General features: G+C 44.6%; 1 protein-coding gene across 2 annotated transcripts in view; it reads right to left on the reverse strand.

Annotated features, from left to right (window-relative positions):
- Positions 1-2,607: 2,607 nt before the first annotated feature.
- LOC132780001 (fascin) overlaps positions 2,608-15,729 on the reverse strand; it is an 87,078-nt gene continuing 73,956 nt past the window's right edge. Inside the window, exons 4-7 of one of the 2 annotated variants that reach the window (XM_060783524.2) lie at positions 13,691-13,847; positions 11,603-11,724; positions 9,663-9,830; positions 2,608-7,804 (exon numbers count right to left, since the gene is read on the reverse strand). In XM_060783524.2, coding sequence (XP_060639507.1) covers positions 7,602-7,804; positions 9,663-9,830; positions 11,603-11,724; positions 13,691-13,847 — 650 coding nt within the window. In that variant the 3' untranslated portion in view covers positions 2,608-7,601. Of the gene's footprint in view, positions 7,805-9,662; positions 9,831-11,602; positions 11,728-13,690; positions 13,848-15,729 lie in introns of both variants that reach the window. The other variant, XM_060783523.2, reaches the window with a different exon arrangement.

Here is a 15,729-nt window from a genome sequence, read left to right on the forward strand (position 1 = left end):
ATAGTAACATATAATACTAATATGGTGCTATGCTAATAATACAATATATTGTATGTACATATATCTTGTACGCCGCACTGAGTCCCCTTCGGGGTGAGAAGGGCAGGATGCCATAAATAAATAAATAAATATGCACTTATGTTCCAGGACCACCCGCAAAAAGTGAAAATCCGTGTATATCGAGTTCCAAGGGTGGGGCAGAAGCGAGGAGAGATTTAAAGACACCACACACCTTTTTTTTGTGCTAGCTATCTCTGCTTTGCAATCTCTCTTGACTGGCTGTCTCTCTCCCCAGGAGGAGGGTGAAAGCCCCTTCCAAACTCCATCATTGCCAGGACGCGGGATCAGAACACCACTCTGGGCATCGGCAACCATTCATAAATTGGGAGGCAAAAACCCACGAAACAGCGAGACTGCGAAAAGCAAACTGTGAAGTTGTGAGGGAACACGGTATACTCGGGTTTGGATAGAATATTTTAATAAATCAAATGTAGAAATATAATCCTTAGAATGGGTTGTTGTAGGTTTTTTCAGGCTGTATGGCCATGTTCTAGAGGCATTCTTTCCTGACGTTTCGCCTGCATCTATGGCAAGCATCCCAGAGGTTGTGAGGTCTGTTGGAATCTTTAACTACCACTATTCACTTTTCCACATAATCACCAGACAATTGGATACATTTCTGCCAACGATGAACAAGTTTTCTGAAGCCATCACGGAAGAAGTCTGTGCGCTTTCATTTAAGCATCAGCATCCTGGGTACCCATCGTGCACAGATCTTCCGATAGTCAAGCAAAGCAATAATGTGACCCTCACGTTCTTGTGAAATGCCAATTATGCTTGAAAATTCTCTCCAACAATGAACAAGTTTTCTGAAGCCGCCAGTGAAGAAGTCGACACTGTTTCCGCAACCAGCGTCTCACAGTTCTCTCAACGTCTTCATCAGAAGCATCATGGTGTCCCCGCAGATCTTCTTTCATTATCGGGAACAGATGGAAGTCAGACGGTGATAAATCTGGACTGTATGGGGGTTGCCGTACGGTGGTGAGATCCAGTCTCTGAAGTTCTGCTGTGTACCCATCGTGCACAGATCTTCTGATAGCCAAGCAAAGCAATAACGTGACCCACACGTTCTTGTAAAATGCCGATTATGCTTGGAATTTCTCTCTGAGTGATACGCTGATCGTCCTGAATCAGTCAACCTTTTGTCGAAGGCTTTCATGGCTGGAATCACTCAGTTCTTGTGGGTTTTTTCGGGCTATATGGCCATGTTCTAGAGGCATTTCTCCTGACGTTTCGCCTGCATCTATGGCAAGCATCCTCAGACCTCACCTCTGAGGATGCTTGCCATAGATGCCGGCGAAACGTCAGGAGAAATGCCTCTAGAACATGGCCATATAGCCCAAAAAAACCCACAAGAACTGAGTCAACCTTTTGCTTGTGAAACTCGGTGGTTGCCGTCACAGGACGTCCAACTCTTTGTTTGTCATGCATGTCAGATTTTCCCACCTCAACATCTTTAAACTTACTCCCCCAACAACGCACAATACTCACATCAACACAATCACCATAAACAGCTTGCATTCTCTGATGAACCTCCTTTTGGGTGACACAGGCATGTAGCTGGGGGGGGGGGGCTTTGGGGGCTTCAGCCCCCCTCCCTGAAATTCTCATGGTGGTCTGCGAAAAGGCCTTCCTGGTACATGATTTAAACTGTTATGTTTATTCATATCATGATCTGATCACCATGCTCAATATATCTCATATGCATGGGGGTATTGGGGTAACGATACAAAAGGTTTGCTAGGGTAGACCCTCTTTCACTCAGACTCAGCCCCCCCAATCAAACTCACACCCCCCCCCCGGAATCAAAATCCTGGCTATGGGCCTGGGGTGACACCATCTGCTGTCAAGAATTCAATGACTGCACGTTGCTTAAGTCGCACTGACCGACTATCTGCACAGGGTTCCATACTTTGCACTTTAACAACACAACCGTTCAAATGGAACTGTAGAGGAGAGACTACTGAACAAGCCAGTACCTGTCGCTTGCCAGTACTGTTGAGGAGTTACAAAGATGGAGGCATTACTTTTCATTCAACCCTTGTACTGTGCAGGGTTCCATACTTTGCACTTTAACAACACAACCGTTCATTGCTAAGGCTTCCTGCCAAAATGGAACTGTAGAGGAGAGTCTACTAAACAAGCCAGTACCTGCAGCATACCAGTACTGCCAACTGTTGAGGAGTTACGAAGGTGGAGGCATTATGTTTCATTCAATCCTTGTACTGTACAGGGTGCCATACTTCGCACTTTAACAACACAACTGTTCAATGCTAAGGCTTTCCACCAAAATGGAACTGTAGAGGAGAGACTACTGAACAAGCCAGTACCTGCCGCATGCCAGTACTGCCATCCGTTGAGGAGTTCCGAAGGTGGAGGCATTACTTTTCATTCAACCCTTGTATATCCAGAGCGCACTGTGAACCCAATGATGGATCTGGACCACACTTGGCATGCATACCCAATATGCTCACATTTGAATACTGGTGGGTTTTGAAGGACAAAATCACTTTTAAGACAAAAGGAAGGAAGGACTCACTCGGACGATTCTTTCTTATCTGAATGCGGGTTTTTTATTTATTTATTATTATTATTTATTATTATTATTTTGTCACTTTCTCTTCTCCATTTGAAGCTTGTTATACAAATGGCACTTACAAAAGTGTTCTTTAAAAAAAGGAAAACAAAAAAAAAACAATCTTAACAAAATATACCAGAATGTGAGATGCTTTTTTAATAATATTTTTTTTTTGTCAGAAAGAGCCACAAAAAAAAGCTGAGGAAGAAGGCAAGGAGAAAACTCCCGAGATGAAATCGTTTTTTAACACAGGAGAGAAGGCAGCGGGGTTACACAGCGTGACCCAAAACCAAACGTCGTCCGGAAAAGAGGAATCGGAGAACGCCGTACGCAAGGGACGAGGATTGGGAACGGATTCTCGGATCGCTGAACGAGCCGTTCTTGTGGCCAAAGTTTGCGCTGGCGTTCATAAGGAAAGCACCCAATTTGAATGCTCCAGAAATCCCAAATTAGCCCACTTCTGTACCCATCCTCCAGGTGAGACCGCCCTTACCTATAAGGCAAGTTAACTCCAGTTGTTTGGAAATCTAGCACCAAGTATCCATGGCAGAAAAACCCTTGTGATGAGTTTTTTCAAGGCTCAAAGACTTTTGGCAAAAAGTATTAAGCCATAGGACAGGCATGGGCAAACTTGGGCCCTCCAGGTGTTTTGGACTTCAACTCCCACCATTCCTAACAGCCGGTAGGCTGTTAGGAATGGTGGGAGTTGAAGTCCAAAACACCTGGAGGGCCCAAGTTTGCCCATGCCTGCCATAGATAGGGGTTTTCGTAAGGTAGTGTGCTTAACAAGGCATGGAACAGATGGAGTTTGGCGGGTTCAAAGCACCTTTCCTCTGAAGACGCCTCCAGAACGGAGCAAAGGATTGGGCAAGAGAGGCATCGAACAGGCTGGCTTTAAGAGGGTACAGAGATTAATGCCCTATCTTCCCCAGGAAGGCATCCTACATGAAGAAACAAGATGTCCATGATTACAAAACGTATCCAAAACTATTGAAGAGCCAAGCAGCATGGTACAAATGTTTACGTCGGGTTATACAGTACGGCTTGAAGATGAGCTCTGTTTGGAGAGTTACGACAAATAGGGAAGGGGGAATCGCAAAGTTTGGATTTGAGACTGGAATTGTGAAGTATTCTACAGAATGGGAGGAACGGTTTTGGATAGACCTTCCCTCAAAATAGGTCAATATGTTCGGCTAGTAAGACACACACTCACACACAAGCTAGAAGCAAATGCCGCGACACGTATCCTCAGAACGACAACTGGCTGAGAATGCGGACATGTCGGTACGATGAAGGGAAGCTCTGCTTGGAGAGTTGCGACAAATAGGGAGAGGGAAAGTCGCACTTTTGGATAGACCTTCCCTCAAAAAAGTTCAATGTGTTTGGCTAGTAAGACACACACTCACATACAAGCCAGAAGCAAATGGCGCAACACGTATCCTCAGAATGACAACTGGCTGAGAATGGGGACATGTTGGTACGATGAAGCTATCCAAATTCAGTTTGAAGATGTTTGGAGAGCTTTGATAAATAGGGAAGAGAGAATCGCACTGTTATGATTTGGTACTGGAATTGGGAAGCAGTCTGCAGAATGAGAGGAATGGTTTTGGATAGACCTTTCCCCCAAAAAGGTCAATATGTTCAGCTAGTAAGACACACAATCACACACAAGCCAGAAGCAAATGCCGCGACACGTATCCTCAGAATGACAACTGGCTGAGAATGGGGACACGTCGGTATGATGAAGCTATCTGAATTCAGCTTGAAGATAAGCTCTGTGTGGAGAGTTGCGACAAATAGGGAAGGGGAAATCGCACTTTTGGAGAGACCATCCCTCAAAAAATGTCAATAAGTTTGGCTAGTAAGACACACACTCACACAGAAGCTAGAAGCAAATGCTGTGACATGTGTCCTCAGAATGACAACTGGCTGAGAATGGGGACATGTCGGTACGATGAAGCTATCCGAATCCAACTTGAAGATGTTTGGAGAGTTATGACAAATAGGGAAGAAGTAATCACACTGTTTTGATTTGGGACTGGAATTGTGCAGCAGTCTGCAGAATGAGAGGAATGGTTTTGGAGAGACCTTCCCCCCAAAAAGTTTAATATGTTCAGCTGGTAAGACACACAGTCACACAAAAGCCAGAAGCAAATGCCGCGACACGTATCCTCAGAACGACAACTGGCTGAGAATGGGGACATGTCGGTACGATGAAGCTATCCGAATTCAGCTTGAAGATGAGCTATGTTTGGAGAGTTGCGACAATGTTCACGTCGGGTTATACAGTACGATGAAGCTATCCAAATTCAGCTTGAAGATGAGCTTTGTTTGGAGAGTTGCGACAAATAGGGAAGGGGGATCTCACTGTTTTGATTTGGGTATGGAATTGTGAAGTAGTCTGCAGAATGAGAGGAATGGTTTTGGATAGGCCTTCCCTCAAAAAAGGTCAATATGTTTGGCTAGTAAGACACACACTCACACACAAGCCAGAAGCAAATGCCATGACATGTATCCTCAGGACGACAACTGGGTGACAAATGGGGACAGAAATTCCAGCGAGGCTAAGTGATAAAGAGATGGATTGAACACACACTGTGCAAACGTTGCCCATTTTTAAAAAGCTTTCTAGAACTGTAAATTGAGATTTAGCAACTCGTTTCCTTTTTTTCTCCCCCAGCCACTGTCTAGAAGTGACCAGGAACGAATGAGGCCGTCTCCCTCCGAAATGCACTCACACAAAGTATGGCTCGCTCCTTCCCGTTTCGTCTCTTCTCCTCCCAAACATACCTTGATTTCCGCACACACACGCACACACAGAAAGCTACTGAGATACAGGGCTCTCCTTGAGGCATGGGAAACTCTCAAGAAGAACCAGAAAGAGGGAGAGGTAACTTATTCATTAGGCAACGAAAGAAGGGGTGTCGGGGAATCTGGAACCGGTCAATGAGGTGCAGTTGAGCCGGAGAACAGAGCATGAGAAGCTTCTCCGGTTGAGCTGGTGGAGGCAATGCTCACTCTTGAGATGGAAACAACGAAGATTTTCCAAAGGAGAAATTGTGCAGCTTGATGCCTGTCCCATCCTAATGGAAACCGGCAAGGAACTGGACCCTCCAATTAGGGCAGATGGATTGGAAAGCTAAAGAAGACTCTTGTATTCTCAAGAGGGACATTGAGAAGGCATTGCTTGGAAAGCAACCAGGCAACAAGAGGGACCCCTCTATATGTTTTCACTTGGATTACAAAAAGGGAGGAAGGTTCTATAAAGACTTTAGAAGTGGAGGAACCATAAGGCAGTGTCAACAGCTTCAGTAGTCCAAGAGAAGCTCAAGAGATGCTCCTTGGGGCACTTGAAACACTCAAGATTGTGCTGGGAAGAGACAGAGTGACGGAAAGTTGAACTATTCCGTCAGTTCTGCCGCCCATGAGATGAATGAACGGAGCTTCTGCAGAGTCCGCGTCCTACCCGAAGTTACTCCTTATGCCTACGGCTCTCTAGTTCCCATTTGCTTCATGTATTTGCTGATTTGTGCCATTTCGTCTCGAACCGACCCTTTGTCTTTCCTCACAAACCCTTCTTAGGGTTTGCGGAATATGCCTGGAAACCTCTTCTCTGCTTTGGCTAGAGAAAAGAAGGAGCTCAACATAGGGATCAAACCCCAAGGAAAGTAACCGCCAACGAACCAACTGCAGAAGGCAAATCCAGTTTCAGAAAACTGGTAGAAGGATAATTGTGCCGAGCCATTGGGCATGATGACAGCGACTCAAACGACAACTGAGCTCGATAGGCACTCTTTCAAGAAGACCACCAAGAGATCAAGAGAGCTGGTTGCTACTTCCCTGCTTTTGTTAGAAAAAGGAAGGAGCTCGACGTAGGGATCAAACCCCAAGAAAAGTGACCGCTAACGAACCAACCGCAGAAGGCAAATCCAGTTTCGGAAAACCGGTAGGAGGATAATAATTGTGCCGAGCCGTTGGGCATGATGACGGCGACTCAAACGACAACCGAGCTCGATAGGCACTCTTGCGAAAAAACCGCCAAGAGATCAAGAGAGCTGGTTTCTACTTCTCTGCTTTTGGCTAGAGAAAGGAAGGAGCTCGATGTAGGGATCAAACCCCAAGAAAAGTGTCCACCAACGAACCAACTGCAGAAGGCAAATCCAGTTTCGGAAAACCGGTGGGAGGATAGTAATTGTGCCGAGCCATTGGGCACGATGACGGCGACTTAAACGGCAACCGAGCTCAATAGGCACTCTTGCGAAGAGGCCGCCAAGAGATCAAGAGGGCTGGTTTCTACTTCCCTGCTTTTGGCTAGAGAAAGGAAGGAGCTCGATGTAGGGATCAAACCCCAAGAAAAGTGACCACCAACGAACTAACCGCAGAAGGCAAATCCAGTTTCAGAAACTGGTAGAAGGATAATAATTGTGCCGAGCCGTTGGGCATGATGACGGCGACTTAAATGGCAACTGAGCTCAATAGGCACTCTTGCGAAGAGGCCGCCAAGAGATCAAGAGGGCTGGTTTCTACTTATACAGTGGGATACATATTCCCTTTTCGATTCAGAGGATCAGCACAGAGGCCAGGAGGTTTCCAACGCAACCCTCCAAAAAATAGTCTGTGCAGAAGAGTGCACCTTGGTTTTGTTTTTTGTTTTTTTCCTGCAGGTTAGTTAACATTTTCCAGTTTTCGTCATCATAATAATAATAAAAAAGAGGCTGACATAACAAAAAGAAGTAACCCCCTACACCCCCACCCCACCCCCAAAAAACTTATACAGAGATATATAAGCAGCAGGCCAATCTGAAAGATCACCCCCCTTTTTTAGGGAAAGACACACCAGAACATTGAAAAAATAACCCACAAACGGAAAATATATATATATTGGCAACTGAAAGGGAAGAGGAGGAGGAGGAGGAAGAAGAAGAGAGCACGAAAGAGCAGAGGGAAGGAGGCTAAAGTGCATTCAATACTCCCAGAGGGTGGAGGGGTCGATGGAGTCGGCGGTGGCTTTGAGGACGCCGGCGTGGTCGCCCTTCAGGTATTTGCCGTTGACTTTGATGGCCACCTTGTTGTAGTCGCAGAACTCAAAGAAGAAGTCCACCGGCGTGTCGCTGCTGCTGGTGATTGAGGACTCGTTGCCCACCATCCAGTATTTCCCAGTGGAATCTGAAAAGTCAGACGGGAAACGGTCAGCAGGTCATTGATGGCACTGTGGGAAGAGTATCACCAGCAGAAAAGCTGGAAAAGTGTTGTAACAGGCATGGGCAAACTTTGGCTCTCCGGGTGTTTTGGACCTCAACTCCCAGAATTCCTAGCAGCCCGTAGGCTGTCAGTATAGATGTGGCTTCAGAACGTTGTGGAATAAAACCATAATTTAAATCAGTGCCCATGATTTTCTCCATTTTCCCTATGATTTATGCTACCAAGTCAGAGTAAGGATAGGAAGGAGAGAATGGTGAAGTGCAAAGACAGCCCATCTGCTGGCATTGACCAGATAGCTTGTAACATCTCTAGAAACTAAGCTTCTCAGTTTGAACAGTGAATGCAGGTCTTCTTGGGAAGCGGAGTTGTTTGTCCCTCCATGGGACTTTAGCAGGAAGGCCTGGTTTTAGAGCTAGGGAATGAATCAAGGATGCATCGTCACTCGATCATCAAAAGAGTCTGCCCTTTCTAAGGGAGATAGGTCATAAACATGATGTGTGAATTGAATGAAATTTTATGAAATGTGTATGAATGGGGTCTGGTGAAGACTGAAAATACCATTCTGACAATAAAACCTGGAAAAATGGCAAAACTGAGGTAAAGAATTCATGAACTGCTGACATGGCCAGAGACAATGTTTAACTCTTGGTTGAAAACAACATGTTTACATAGAATCACGGAATCATAGAGTTGGAAGAGACTTCATGGGCCATTCAGTCCAACCCCTTGCCTAGAATCAGGAATAGCCAAAGTCATTGTCTTTGACTATGTAAACATGTTGTTTTCAACCAAGGCAATGTTTAACTCTTGGTTGAAAACAGCATGTTTACATAGAATCATGGAATCATAGAATTGGAAGAGACTTCATGGGCCATCCAGTCCAACCCCTTACCTAGAAGCAGGAATAGTCAGAGTCATTGTCTTTGACTATGTAAACATGTTGTTTTCAATGTTTAACTCTATGTAAACAAGACAATGTTTAACTCTTGGTTGAAAACAACATGTTTACATAGAATCACGGAATCATAGAGTTGGAAGAGACTTCATGGGCCATCCAGTCCAACCCCTTACCTAGAAGCAGGAATAGTCAGAGTCATTGTCTTTGACTATGTGAACATGTTGTTTTCAACCAAGAAAATGTTTAACTTTTGGTTGAAAACAACATGTTTACATAGAATCATGGAGTGGGAAGAGACTTCATGGGCCATCCAGTCCAACCCCCTGCCTAGAAGCAGGAATAGTCAAAGTCATTGTCTTTGACTATGTAAACATGTTGTTTTCAACCAAGACAATGTTTAACTCTTGGTTGAAAACAACATGTTTACATAGTCAAAAACAATGATTCTTTTAAGTTAAGGAAGTCAAACAATGCTCCTAACGTTAAGTAGAAAAGACATCTGTCCAGAACTGATGGAGTCAGCATGTTTTAGTGGTTAATAGGTCAATCAATTTGGAACAACAACAGCAAAAAATTGCAATATAAGAGACCTTCTTGTTTTCCAAAAGTGTGACAGACAGCAGGAATGGTCACCCGCCTCTTTCTCCAAGAGACAGAAAGGGATGGTATATTGTCAGAATGGTAGATTTGCAGGGAACACAATCTGACCCTCATTCAGTTCTCTTCTCCAGGAGAGGGAATGAATGTTTATATGTGTGTGGATGTTGAGTAAAATGTAATATTCCTTTGTTGTGTAATCAATTTTGCTATATGTAGTCTGTGTGACTATTTCTTTCTCTGTAAAATGCCCAATATACTCTGTCTCACTGGAAATGGGATAAAAGAACATTTTCAATATTTAAAAAGTATTCCTGGAATTAATACCTTTGATATTGTAAGCTCCGTCATTGAACTCCAGTTGAAAGACGTCGTAAGAGGAGCGGTTCGAATCCAGGGTGCCGGTCACCTTCCGGCAGCCAATGAAGCCATGCTCTCCCCGAAGGACAATGATTGGCCGGTTAATCAGCTTCATGAGGAAGGACTCCGTCTCACCTGTCGCCAGAGAAAGGATGGGCAAAGACGGGTTGGTTGACTTCATATCACAATATTAATTTTCATCATGGGAAACATCCATGAAATGCCCTGAAATCCTTTTAAACCAAAGACGGCCAACAATCTGGCATCTTCTAAGTATCTTGGACTTGACTCTCATCATTCCCAGCCAGTACAGCTAAAGATCAGAGATGAGTGAAACATTGTGGAAGTCAACAAGTCCTGAGCTAAACATTTAAGACCCACTGTGGTTGGTTAAATTTTGGCTACTTATTTCTTCCATTTTAGTTTTATTACTCTTAGCTCCCTCCAGTTTCACCTTTTTCAACATAAATAATATAAAGGTATTCATTGCAATTTTCTTTCCCGTGCTTGTAGATGACAACAGCTGCTACTTCTTCTTCTACTACTACTACTACTACTATTACTGCTGCAATACAGTGTTCCTTTGCTACTTCGCGGTTCACTTTTCGCAGACTCGCTGTTTTGCGGTTTTCCCTGCGTGGCCCTTGCCTCCTCACCTTCCTCCTCCACTTTTCTTCCTCTTCTCCCACTCGCTGGGGTTGGCAGCTCCCGAGTGAGAAGGAGAAGCAGAGGGAAAGGGAAGGAGGAAAGAAGGCAATCCCTTCCTCCTCCGCTTTTCCTCCTCTTCTTCCTCTCGCTGGGGTCGGCAGCTTCCGAGCAAGAAGGAGAAGCGAAGGGAAAGCAAAGGAGGAAAGAAGGCAAGGAGGGAGGGAGGGAAGGTGAGAAGGAGGAGTGCCGCGCAGGTGAAAGTGTCTCTCTGGGGAGGGTGCCATGGACACCTGAGGGAGGGAGGGGAAAGAGGAGAGGAAAAAGAAGGTGAAGTGAGAGAGGGGAGGAGGGAGTGTCCCTATTTTGCGGTATTTCACTTATCGCGGGTGGTCCTGGAACAGAACAGAAAGTGTGACTGGATGACACCTGTTCGGCTCCACAACCATTCTTTATTTATTTATTTATTTATTTTGAGTTTATTGCTTGTCCTGGAACTCCATCTGAAATGTCTACAGGCCTTGGCTGGTAGGTCTACTCGATACCCAGACACATTTTGAATCGGTAGTAGGACCCACACTGATGAGGCATAGACAGTAAACAACCTGGGAGATGTTAAAAAGGGTTTTTTCCTACAGAGAAAGTACAGTTAATCAAAGTCAGGTACCAGCCCATTGAAAGCCTTGAAGTGTTGTTTGAACCATTGAAGATTTGTTGTTTGTTCCATAATAAAGACTTTGTTGTATCATCAAAGACTCTAAAGACCATCACTTCAGAAAAATCCCTGAGAACCTCTCTTTGAGGCGTCCCTGGCTTCCCGCTGGGCTTAAAGTATACGTCCTATAGAAAAGACAGCTGTTACAGGCCCAGCGCGTGACAGAACACTCATAGATGTATTTTTTAATTGGATTTATGTCTAATTGTAGTGAATAATTGTAATTGTTTGTACTGGCACTGAATTTTTGCCATTACTTATGTGTAAACCGCTTTGAGTCTCCCTCGGGGTGAGAAAAGCGGTGTACAAATACTGTAAATAAATAAATAAATAAATACCTGTGGAAAAGTGAGGGAACACTGTATGTCTCTTTTCCGCAAAAAAAATTAATTTGGGCAAAGAAGACATCTGTGCAGAAAATTATTTATATTCCACAAAATACGCAGTTTTTCAAGCTCCTCAATTTTTCTTGTACATCATGAGCAATAAAACACGTAAGACTTTATTTAGCGTCTCCAAACGTGCACGAGGGACAAAGCCTCCTTACCGGGAGTTTCCACAGAGGCCGCAAGCTGCCCGTTCTTCTTTGCCGTGACGTATTTGCCATTGGTGGCCTTCAGGGTGATGCGCCGGTCACACCACTCGATGTCGAAGTAACAATTAGCATTCCTGCTGTGGCACAGAGAGAGAGAGAGAGAGAGAGAGAGAGAGAGAGAGAGAGAGGACAGGTAGGCTATTAAGATGGAGGAAGACCCGTTGCTACTTCCTAACTGTAATTTTGCTCCTGTTCCGAATGGCATGGCTCCTCCTCACTCCCTTCCCTTTCCCTCTCGCCTTCCTTGCCTGACTGATGCAAAAGGTTTGCTTGCTTCTTTGCTTCTTCTGTCCCTCCGTCTGTCCTTCTTCCTCTCCTCCCTCCCTCCCCTCTTCTCTCTCTCTGTCTCTCTGTGAGAAGGCTCTAAAGGCTGCTTTTCAGAGCAGCTTTGCTGGGCTGTTCTGGCTTCTCGGCTTGGCTCCCGAAGCAGGGATGGCCAGCTGCTTTGCTACGGATGACTGTTTGTTTCCCCCTCTCGCACAAGAAGGGGCGGGGCTAGGTTTTGCACATGCGTGGCAAGGTACTTGGACAGGAGTTGATTATAAATTGTATGATTTTAACTGTATTTGTGTTTAGATTGGCTGCAGTAAGGCTGGAGTGGCCTAAGTCAGAGGAGTCCTTCATGTGCGTTGCCATGGAGACTGATGCAGGAGAGAGGGAAGTGGGAGGAGCTTAGAGGGGAGAGTTTGAAAAACGACAGTTAAAAATCAGTTAGGGTTTAGGTTTAAGGGAGTGAGCAGTCCGGGTTTAGGTTCAGAGGAGTGAGGAGTTAGGAGTTGGGAGAGAAGGAAAGGAAAGGTGGCAGAGTGACTTGTGAAGCAAAGCTTTGAGGCTTTGAAAAGCTGGGTTTGGCTATTGGAAGTTTCTCAGGCTAGTGCAGCCGAATGGTGAAACATAGCTGGTATTCTTTTAGTCTAAGGAGAGGCTAAAGAATAGTTTACTTAGTATTTGATCTAGGGAGGATCAACTAAGGGAAACATCCCTGTATTGAAACTTTGTCTGAAACAAGTGCTCTATGTCAGAGAGATACTGTGTTACTTGAAAGAATGAACTGTTAAAGTTACAAGTATTATTCCAAGTGCAACAAGGAAAAGTTACGTCTTGCAACCACACGCTGTGTACTTAATAAAATTGTTAACTTTTATTTGAAGATTGCCTCAGCTCCGTCTGTTCTGTGTCCAAAGTGTCATTTCTCACAATATTACAACTTACCTCACGTGGTGGCAGAAACGCTGGGAAGAGTAACCAAATAAATCTACATTCTTCTCTCCAGTCACGCTACAGTATATACAGTGTAATTACTACTAAGTTGTTACTTTCTTAATAAAGGAGGAGGTGCAATTGAACAGCCTCCCTTCCAACTTGATGGTAAATTTGGTTCCTAATCGGCAACCTCCATTGCAAATCGGCCAGTTCTTTTTAAAATTGGGAACTGGGGTAAAATCTCCTGAATACTGGTTCCTTTCAAATTGGTGGCAACAATAAATCATCCCTCCGCAACCCCTGCTTTTTTTCAGTACTTTTTATTTAAGCTATTTTCATGGTTTTGGGTTTTTTAAATTGTTGGTCATACCCTTGCAGTATGAGAAGTTTGGAGGCCAAATTTTATGTCAGTTGGCCCCATAGTTTGTTTGTTTTGGCTACTCACGACGCCTAGAAGCTTTTTATATATTAAGATTAAAGGGTTTAGCTTTGATAAGAGTTTGGGGTACAGTTGCTACTGGGTCTTTCCGGAGCCTCCATCAGCTTTGATATTGCAAAACTTTGAAAAAGAAAAAAAATCATATTTTGCTTGAAGTCTTATTTATCACAATCTTTTGGGGAAGGGGCGTGCCATGGTTTGACAACATATAGCCATCACCACTGGTAGTTGTTGACATCCTTACCCTCCACAAATGTAAGGATGTCAACAACTACCAGTGGTGATGGCTATATGTTGTCAAACCATTGTACCCCCCTCCCCAAAAGATTGTGATAAATAAGACTTTCCCCATCTAAAATAATCAACTATTTCCCACAGTTCCCTCTGGGAGGACTCACTTAGTTGAGGCAGTGGACTGCACTCCGCCGTTGGAGGTGAGGGTCCAGTATTTCCCAGTATAAGTCCTGAAGGTGCATTTCTTGGTCTCTTTGTTGATTTCCAGTTGGAAGGTTTCTTGATCACTCTCTTCATCCTGGTTGGCTGAAAGGTCCATCCCTAGATCAGAAGAGAGAGAGAAAGGTGTGGGAAAAGTCAACCATGGATCATAGGATAATGGCTGGGGATGTTCTAGTTGAAGGCCATGCATCGAGTAGGGAGTTGGACCAGATGGTCCATAAAGAACCTTCTAACTCAAGGAGTCTCTTCTATGAGAGCCCTTCATGGTCACATAGAATGAGTCTACTGTTGTTACAACTTGTTTGCAGAAGCATATGAGAAGCTCGGCTCCTCACTGAACATCGAGAAAACCAAAGTGCACTTCCAGCAGAAGGCACCAGCCAATCCATCTGCAATGCCAGAAAAACAGCTTCATGGTGTAACATTAGAAAACTCCTGAGCATCTGGAGGCCTGGACAACCTTTCCCATTGACCTTAGCTGATGTTGTTGTTAGTCTGAGAAATTGCAGTTTCCACCCTTGCTGGGCATGATTAGCCTGAAGAAGAGAAGGCTGAGAGGAGATATGATAGCTATGTATAAATATGTGAGAGGAAGCCACAGGGAGGAGGAGGGAGCAACTGACCGTAACTGAGAGAAGAACTTCCTAAACCAAAAAGAAAATTATCTATTCAAATTGCAGCTTCCTTTCTGCTTTCTTGGAGACTAGGACGCAATGGAACAATGGCTTCAAACTACAGGAAAGGAGATTCCATCTGAACATGAGGAAGAACTTCCTGACTGTGAGAGCCGTTCAGCAGTGGAACTCTCTGCCCTGGAGTGTGGTGGAGGCTCTTTCTTTGGAAAACAGAGGCTGGATGGCCATCTGTCAGGGGTGATTTGAATGCAATATTCCTGCTTCTTGGCAGAATGGGGTTGGACTGGATGATGGCCCAGGAGGTCTCTTCCAACTCTTTCTATGATTCTATAATAATAATAATAATAATAATAATAATAATAATAATAATGGCAGCAACCCCAGGGACCACCCAGTCCAACCCATTTCTGCCATGCAGGAAAAGCAGCAATCAAAGCACCCCCAATAGATGACCATCCAGGCTTTGAAATCATAATAATACATCTGGCTCTGCAGCTGGAGTTTTTGCTGCTCTCTGGGTCTCAAAGAGCCAAGCGCTCTGTGTGTGATTCACGCCTCTGCAAGGATTTGGAGGACAAAACTTGCCAAATATGTGGGGGTTGGTGCGCTGCCGTTGTGTGCGCGTGGAGGCTGCTGCCTGCTGACAAAGCACTTTTGCTCAACGCTCAGATTCCTGGCTGCTGCGCGGACTGTTTGTTTTGTCTAGCTTTGCAACAAACAAGGTTGTTTGTGGGACTCCTGCTCACCGGCTCAGAAGTGCTTTTTGGCGATCTCAATGCCGCTCTTCTTCACTATCGTGTATCTTCGATATCTCTGCCTTTCAAAGTGTCTGATAATGGGGTCTGGCATCCCCCCCCCCCCCCCCATGTGCCAAAGACTCAGACGATATTTGTAGCCACTGGCCATAGTTGTCCCTTGCATTTCCAGAAATGCAAAAGAGATCAGAAGCCAAAGACTCTCTTGTAATGTCTTGCAAACTAATCGTCCTATTAAAGCGCCTCTTTTGCCTCAACCACTAACTTTGAGATTGCTATACTGGTGTATTTTTGCTTCAACACCAATATTTACCAATAGTGTAAAGTCTGCTTTGGCTGAAGATGTGCAAAGTCAAAATGTGGCCTAGGACTTACCCATAGTATGAAACACAACTGCAATTTTGCATGGAGGTTGCATAGGTTTGGTACACTCAACATGTTGATGTTGGATGCCGACAAAATACTATTTTAGTCCAGGATTGAGAAGACCTCATTGAATCCAGTAGATGTGTCTACATGTCATAAATTCATAGAATCTTAGAGTTGGAAGAGACCTCGTGGGCCATCCAGTCCAACTACAAGAGAATTTCC

The sequence above is a fragment of the Anolis sagrei genome, chromosome X (genome assembly GCF_037176765.1).
Source record: "Anolis sagrei isolate rAnoSag1 chromosome X, rAnoSag1.mat, whole genome shotgun sequence".
Lineage (NCBI taxonomy): Eukaryota > Metazoa > Chordata > Lepidosauria > Squamata > Dactyloidae > Anolis > Anolis sagrei.